This window comes from Jatropha curcas, chromosome 2 (genome assembly GCF_041381405.1).
Source record: "Jatropha curcas cultivar XTBG-Jc1 chromosome 2, XTBG_Jcur_1.0, whole genome shotgun sequence".
Taxonomy (NCBI): domain Eukaryota; kingdom Viridiplantae; phylum Streptophyta; class Magnoliopsida; order Malpighiales; family Euphorbiaceae; genus Jatropha; species Jatropha curcas.
In genome coordinates, this window is record NC_143152.1 from 26,658,021 (window position 1) to 26,666,711 (window position 8,691).

At 27.0% G+C, this 8,691-nt stretch overlaps 1 protein-coding gene across 2 annotated transcripts; it reads left to right on the forward strand.

Annotated features, from left to right (window-relative positions):
* Window positions 1–1,128: 1,128 nt before the first annotated feature.
* Window positions 1,129–4,482, forward strand: CAX4 (cation exchanger 4). 2 transcript variants are annotated; one of them, XM_012232476.4, is made up of 12 exons: window positions 1,129–1,529; window positions 1,647–1,714; window positions 1,816–1,844; window positions 2,203–2,399; window positions 2,505–2,717; window positions 2,906–3,037; window positions 3,141–3,257; window positions 3,347–3,400; window positions 3,490–3,606; window positions 3,727–3,817; window positions 3,922–3,988; window positions 4,077–4,482. In XM_012232476.4, the coding sequence occupies exons 1-11, from the start codon at window positions 1,263–1,265 to the stop codon at window positions 3,981–3,983; spliced, it is 1,347 nt and encodes a 448-aa protein (XP_012087866.1). In that variant the 5' UTR covers window positions 1,129–1,262; the 3' UTR covers window positions 3,984–3,988; window positions 4,077–4,482. The 2 variants fall into 2 exon arrangements, with proteins under 2 accessions (XP_012087866.1, XP_012087867.1); XM_012232477.4 differs by having other exon boundaries at window positions 3,922–3,992; window positions 4,077–4,180.
* The last annotated feature ends 4,209 nt before the right edge of the window (window positions 4,483–8,691 follow it).

The following is an 8,691-nucleotide window of genomic DNA, read 5'->3' on the forward strand; positions in this document are numbered from 1 at the left end:
AAGAATGACAATAAAGATTGGAATCATACTTATTTCATTTTTCACCTGCCTTTAAGGTTGGAAAAGCACTCACTTGGGTTTTCTTTAACTAACTGGGCAGGTAATGGCAATAATAATAATATGATATTTTGGAATGTAAGCCTCAGAATTCTACTTGCATTATTGAATAAAGAATTTCCATGAAGCCAAGAAAATATTTTTTTTTTTTTTGTACAAAATCAATTAGAATTCAAATGAAATCAATTTTACCATTCCAAATATTTAAATCTCTTTAGACCTCTTCTTGATTTTTTTTTTTCTTTCAGTTCTGCGGTAAATTTATTAGTGCAGATTTACAACCAATCATGTCCATCTTCGTTAACTGATACAACTAATTGTCTCCAAATACCCTAAATATAGGTATGCCATTTTTCCTTTTAATTAATAGCAAATTTTATTTTATTTTTTTTTAAATTCTAAAGATTAACCTTTTTAATAAAAAATTTACTTAGTTTCATCCTTATTAAAATTGATTTTGATTGATTTGGTTCATAGATAGATATCATGTACAACTTTAGGTAAGTCTAGTCTTTCTAAAGATATTTTTATTCATGATTTCAGTTATAAATGTATGTTTTTTTTTTAAAAAAGATCAATTTACCTCCTCTTATTTTCTTTTATGGATTTTTCTGAATTGATCCAATTAAATCCTTTTTATAATATTTTATTTTTAAGAAATGCCCTGTATGGTATATATACGTTTCTCAATTACAAATCCCTAATTTCAATATAAAAATGAAAGATTTGCAAAAATTAATCTACAACATTTCTAAACTGTAAAAAAAAACAAACTTATTTCAATAAAAATTTACCAAATGGAAAATTTTGATTCAGATTAACAAGAGTCCAAATACAATTCTATCTTAAAGATTGTATTTAAAATTCCTGAGACAAAAAAGCCAATGATAATTATCATCGAAAAATAAAACCAGCAGTGTTAGCTTATCCTTAACCTCTGCAATAATGCATGAAAACAAAAAATACGAAGTTTCCAGGAAGATGCAGAAGCTCTCCTTTAGACCTAGCTTCTCAAGAACTGAACCAAGCGCTTCTATTTATAACAGTACATTCTCACGCCTTTGACACCATCTCCAGCGAGAACGATAACCAGCTAGCAGAGTCAAAAGAGAAAAACGTTTCCTTCTGCGATTTCTTTTGGGGGGATTTGTTTTGTAGTACGCAATATTATTTGGCTTGTTGCACCAACCAAACCACCATCATCAATGGCTTCAATGCAGGAACCATGCCTTCTTGAAAATGGCAACGTTAAATTATTAAGCAAGGAGATGCGACACGGAAGAACTGCTCATAACATGTCTTCCTCTTCTCTGCGCAAAAAATCTGATCTGACCCTTGTTTCGAAACTCCGCTGTGGGTTGCTTAGAAATTTGTTAACAAATCTTCAGGAAGTCATTTTAGGGACTAAGCTTTCTGTTCTTTTCCCCGCCATTGCACTCGCCATTGCTGCTAAGTGCTATGGCTTCGGAAGAGTAAGTGCTTACTAATTCATTCCTCTAGTTTTAGGGTTTACTGTTATTATTCCCATTTCAAGATTAGGTAAATTAATTAAATAAATTGATTTTTTTTTAAAAATTTCCTGTACACAGCCGTGGGTTTTTGCTCTCAGTTTGCTTGGACTAACCCCGCTAGCCGAACGAGTCAGCTTTCTCACTGAGTAAGAAAATTTTTATTCCAACATTTTTGTTTTCTATTGTTGATTGTGTAATTGGCATTAATCTTTCTTTTGTTTTTGTTGTTCTTGATCAAAAATCGCAGGCAAATTGCTTATTATACCGGTCCAACAGGTATAAGATTAATTTCCTTAATTCTTTATCATTTTGGTGATCATGGAGTGCAAGTACATATAGGTTCTCAAGAAACTTTAGAATAAAATTAGACTGTTAATCTTCAAAAAGGATTACAAAAAGTATAGAGCTTTGGATCCTTGTACTGAAGTCTGAAGACTTTTCTTTGATGATTAAGAGAACAAAAAAAACTCAGTAAATGCCTGCAGAATGATTCCTGTCTTTCATGTAGAGACAAACCAAGTTGCTATGTCACTATCTGAACTATCCATATCTTATATTATATTATATTATAATCTTTTCCCTTATCCTCATAAACTTAAGATTTCTAATTAAACTTATGGGTTTTAATTTGCAGTGGGAGGACTCCTAAATGCAACTTGTGGCAATGCAACTGAACTGATAATAGCTATTTTTGCACTAAGCCAACAAAAGATAGAGGTGGTAAAGTATTCCCTCTTGGGTTCCGTACTGTCAAACCTGCTTTTGGTTCTTGGGACCTCTTTATTCTGTGGTGGGATTGCAAACGTTGGAAAAGAACAAAAATACGACAGAGTAAGCTTTTGTCTTATTAATTACTACTACCACTGTCTTACTAGTCAAAAATAAATTGATAATTAATATTGCTTTTATTTGCATTAATTATGAATTATTCAACAGAAACAAGCTGACGTGAATATACTGCTTCTGCTACTGGGATTGTTGTGCCACATGCTGCCATTGTTGTTTCGAATTGCGGGCGCTTCTACTGCTATTACTGCACTCCCAACACTGCAGCTCTCGAGAGCGAGTAGTATTGTTATGCTTCTTGCATACGTTGCATACATCTTCTTTCAACTAGTCACACACAGGCAATTGTTTGAAGCGCCTCAGGTGATTAATTTTATTAGTACTCCCTCCTTCTCACTAGAGTGTGATTTTTAGTTTACTAGAGAGAAATAAATTTTTCAAATGATTTTTCGTGCAAATGTCAGACAATACACTTAAAAACAAAATCCTTATACTACTAGTTTATTGAAGTTATTAGAGAGAGATAGTTAAGTTCTGTACTTGATAATCAGGAATCCGAGGACGGTGATGATGATGTTCCAGAAGAAGTGCCTGTTATAGGATTCTGGAGTGGAATTATTTGGCTAGTAGGAATGACTGCTGTCATTGCTTTGTTGTCTGAATATGTTGTTGGCACAATTGAGGTAATTACTAAACTATTATAGTATTATCTTAAAGAAAAAAGAAAAATTGAGAGTGGAAGATTCAAACCCTCGTGATTCTTTTTTACTTCTTTTTTTTTAATAGGATGCTTCTGATTCTTGGGGCCTATCAGTTAGCTTCATTAGCATTATTTTGCTACCTATTGTTGGAAATGCAGCAGAACATGCTGGAGCAATCATTTTTGCTTTCAAGAACAAGTTGGTAAGTACAAATTATCTTCTTGATTTCTTCTTTTATTTTGATTTTTTTCTTGAAAATTTCCCTAATGAGTATTTGGTCACAAAATGCAGGATATATCTTTAGGTGTTGCTTTGGGTTCTGCAACTCAAATTTCCATGTTTGTGGTAAGAATTCAAGTAGAAATACCAACCAATTAAAGATCAATTTCTTTAATTTCCAACCAAAGTAATAATTTTTGTAATTGGATTTTCAGGTTCCATTATGTGTGATTGTTGCTTGGATAATGGGTATTAAGATGGATCTTAATTTCAATCTCCTGGAAACTGGTACTCTTGCTCTAGCAATTATCGCCACAGCCTTCACTTTACAGGCAAGACTACATAAATATCCTTCATATATGCCAAAAGGACAAACAGATTACAAAAAAAGAATTAAAATTTTTCTTGTCTATTGTTATTGAAATTAAATTCCTTTCGTCCATTAATTACAGGATGGAACTTCTCATTACTTGAAAGGATTAGCTCTACTGCTGTGCTATGTTGTCATCGGAGCTTGCTTTTTTGTGTTGAAAACACCACTTAGTAAGAACTTTGCTTCTGTCTTAATCAAACAATTTCAAGCTACCTTAAAATTTTAAGATGTATCCCATTTTATAACATAATTAATATTGATTTACTCACTCCAGGCCATGGAAATGTCACTAATTTCGGAATTAAGGCAGCACCTGGAATTGTCCTCGCAGCTTAATATATGTATGTGAGTCGTAGTTTCTCCAATGGATCAATATATATACAGTTATACGTGTACATCTAATTAACTTTTTGTCTAATGTGAATGCAGGGTCCGGCCTCAATGTCAAGTTCATGGCTGCTTCAATTGGGATTTTTGCGTTCAAAAATATTGACAGATTGGATGCATTTCTTATTCTTTCATCTTCATTGAAACCGCCCGGATCGATCCATGTCCATCATCTGCTGGAAAACAAGCATTTTGTGTTTTATTTATGATTATGGTTGCCATGCATGCCTTCAGAGGTGAAATGGAAGATTTTACAAAATTTGCTGCTTTGTGGAGACAGGCTGCATACATCTAAATATTATATATGTTATATATATTGTATAGATATTGTAACTGGATTTGATTTTCTTGTATGCCAATATAGAGAGGAGTGGCATATGGCATGTGGCTTTTTCTGTGCTCTTGATTAAAATTAATAAATTTAAACAGTTTTTGTTTAAGCCTCCAATTTAGTTGTTCTACTACTGTGACTTTTTCTGTGTTGTAGTCACGTTGGCGGATTCAGAAATTTTTTTCAGTAAATGTATAATAAAATATATTCATTTAATAATTAATTTTACAGTTACAATTGTTCCCCACACGTCTTCATTGGAATAATTAATTATTTTAAATCCATTATTTCTTTAATCTAAATATCCCTCTTCTCAATTAAATAAAAATTAAAAAAAAATTAGAGTTTAATTTAAACAAATAAAAGCAAATTATCTAATGACTTTTTTGTTTCCTTAGCTTTTTATTCCCTGGTTCTTCTTGCAGCGTAAAATTCAAATTAGGATTGGAATTTCTTTTTCAAAAGGAACTAAGGGATGTTTTTTCCTTTTAGTGTGAAAATAGCGAGGGCTTTCTTTGGATTAATTCTCCCCTTTTGCGACTTTGTGAAACTTAATTGCAAAATGTGTTTTTTTTTTTTTTTTTTTTTTCAGTTAGAAAATTATTGTAAAACTTAAATAGGGTTAGGTTGTGATGGCATTTTTATAAATTTAATGGGGACAAATAAGTAAATGAAATTTATTATTCCAGTGGGTCAATTTAATTAGTTAGGTCTAAGGTGCATTTGGTGCGAGGTAACGAAGGTGATGTTTGGTTGGGGTGGTATAAGTAGACTAAAGAATTATAATTTTTCACAAAATGGATAAAGTGTTTCTGTTTAGTTTGTATTATCAACTCCATTTTTCATTTAGTTAAGTGTAATAGATTTATCGGTTTACCCTATTATCAAAATACACTTTTATATATATATATATATATATATATATATATATATTATTGATAGTATTATATTTTATAATTTGATAGCAATTATTTTTTGAGGAATAATTTTCTTTACACTTAAATATGTGTTATTGATAGTATTATATTTTATAATTTAATATCAATTATTTTTTAAGAAATAATTTTCTTGGAAAGGGGGGGACGAAGCTATGTTGACATGAGAGTGGGAAATTGCCCTCACTTAAGAATATTAAAGCTGTTCAAGAATATATAACATGACTTCATCACTTTGCCCCTCTAACTTGCATGTTCAATTTTTTTCCTTCCTAAATATGAATCCTAGCTTTTGTCTTTGGAAATGTACTTTTTCTGAAAATTGAAATAATTAATTTATTACAATGTTTTATTAATCTGTAGAATTTTATTTGTGATTTATTGTATTTTTTTTAAAATGGTGATTATTGTATTTGAATTTAAACCTTAATTAGAATTTTTATGAAAATCAAATAATTAAAAATTGCAAATGAAAAGAAATTATAAATTATTTCTCATTACAAATAAACATAAATAAAGTTGTTATATAAATAATAACTTAATAATATCTATATATATGTATAATCCTAAAGTAAAAAAAAAAAATTACAAATCTGACGTGGCAGTCTTCTCTTTCACATTTTTTTTCCTTTTTTATAAATTTTTTAATTTTTAATTATTTACTTTTCCTCTTTTCATAAATAAAATATTTAATAATTAATGATAATAATGACAACTTTTGAAATATAAACTAATTTTATAATTTTTTTCATTTCTAAAACATTAAAATTTTAACTATTTATTATCTTTATCTCCTACTATAGTGTGTTATCGTCTAACAACAACAATTTTTAAAAAGTTTCAAATTCTTTTATATATAGAGTTCAATATACTTTGATTTCATGATAGAAATTTTTGAAGGGAACTAAATATAAGAGTGTTAGTAACGGCAAAATCATGTTTTAAAGGGAAGCAGTCATTCACCATCTACCAAGTTTCAGTTTTTTGTGCTTCTATTTTCATTATCACAGTTTGATGTTCAGTTTTTTCTTTGTTCTTGAATGAGTTGTTGTTGATATAAAATACAATTGATTGTTATTTTCTTGATTTGGGATCTATTTATATTAAACTTAGTAGATTTCTTCATTCGTCTTGTCTGTTATAATTACTATATATAGTTTAATTTATGATTATACATGGCTTTCGATTCAAGGTTTTCTCATACTTATAATTACTTTTTTCCATTGGTAGAATTCAAATCAATGTTAATTACTTTTTTTTCTTTTTTTTTTTTTTTTTTTTTTTTGACAGAAATCTTTTTCTCTTTCCAGTCCCAAGTCCATCGAAGTAAATAATTCATTATTTTGCTATTATATTATAATTATGGAGTTTCCTTCTTGGTTTGATGATGCATTCCTGTAATTTTTTATTTTTATTTTACATGATTGTTTTAATTTAGTTAAATTAATTAAATCTTAATTCAAGCTGTATTTTTCTTTTTTTTACAAATTTTTGATACCATAAAATCATTCATTTATCCTTTTTATTCATCTATCATTTACTCTATTGTTTAAAAAGTATTGATTAGAACTTTTAAAATATAATCCTATCTATATTTATCTATCAAGTAACTTGCAAATCAGATTTTTAACTTTTAAATCATCTATCTCTCGTTTTATCTATGGATTGGCTTGCAAATCAGGTTTTGACATTCAAGAGTGCCAACAAGGTAAATGTAAAACAGCCAATTAATTATTTTGTTTATTGTACTAGGTAATTTTTTTTGTTTGCCCCCGCTTCTCTCTCGCCCCCTAAATATATAGCCAATTAATTCTTTACCTATGTATAATTGATTATTAACTTTTTAGGATCTACACGAGTTCATAATAATTTCGGAATTATATTTATAAATATAGTATATTTTTTATTTATTTCAATTCAATTTAGTTTTAGCATATGTTTTTTATCTAATGTTCTAATGTTTGATTATGTAAATTTATATAATTACATAATATATAATCCAATTCTATATATTATTGATCAAAATCAAGTGTAATAACTTGATGATATATTAAAAGTTTTTTTACTTGTTTAATTTTTTATTTAAAGTTCTATGTATCTTTTATTTTTTTAATAAGTAGTATTGTTCATTTAAAAAAATGATATATAATAAGAAAATAAAGTGACCGCACAATGCGTGGTCCTTTGCTTAGTATATAAATAATCGTCCTTTGTTTAGTATACCTTTTTTTTACAAAATTTTGAAATTCTACCTCATTTTGAAATTTTTTATTAAATGATTCTTTTAAATGTTTTTATAATAATAATAATAACTAATCTAAAATTATTGAATTTTAAAAATTTAAACCTTTTGCATTTTTGAATTTGAAAATTTAAAATTTTTAAAATTTTTTTCTTATCTAGATCTCTAGAGCTACGTACATATATATAAATACCTACCAGTTTCAATGATTTTTTCATAATGGTTTTCTTTATATTACTTTGTTGTTTCATTGGATTATTTTGCTTTCAATTTCTTGAGTTTTGATTGTGTTTTATAAATTTTTATTTTTTTATTTTAATATATATTATTATTGTTATTTTTCAAATTTTAGATTGCAAAAGGACGATACTAGTAACTTCAATTGATATACATTGCTCATCTTCTTCTCTAATTAAGTACAATAAGTTGTATGATATATAGTATGTTTAGTAGTAGGTTTTTTCTTTGGCTATGTAGTTTTGAATGAAATGTCAGTATTTATTTATTTATTATTATTATATTATTTTATCATTTCTTTTATCTGTTTTGTTTACTAGATTGGAGATTATTATTATTTACAAAAACTATTTAAAAAAAGAAAAAAATATTAAATTCAATAAATACATTTAAAATAACAAAGAGAGCTTATAAGATAACATCTAATAAATTAAAAATACATTTAATAAATTAAAAATAAACACATTTAATAAATTAAAAACAAATATATTTAATAAATTAAAAATAAATTTAGATACCATTTATATTAAAATATATTTTTATCCTTTAAATTTTATTTTTATTATTTAAATATTTGAAAATTATATCTAATAATCATATTTTAAAATTAATATTTATTTATAATAATTATCTATATCTATATTTCAATTTTCAATTTTCAATTTTAAATTCTTTTATTTTTTTTATTAAATCACTAAAGATACTTCTTTTTAATCTAAAATTTAAACTTATTGCTTACACAAAATAATTATCTAATTTATATTTGAATTTTGAATATTTTTAATTTTATTTTATATCCATTTATTTATAATGATTATTTATTTTTATATTTATATATATCTTTATCACTATCATACTTGAAGATGATCAATTTAATTTTCTAGCAATAAGTATATGGTACAAATATCATTT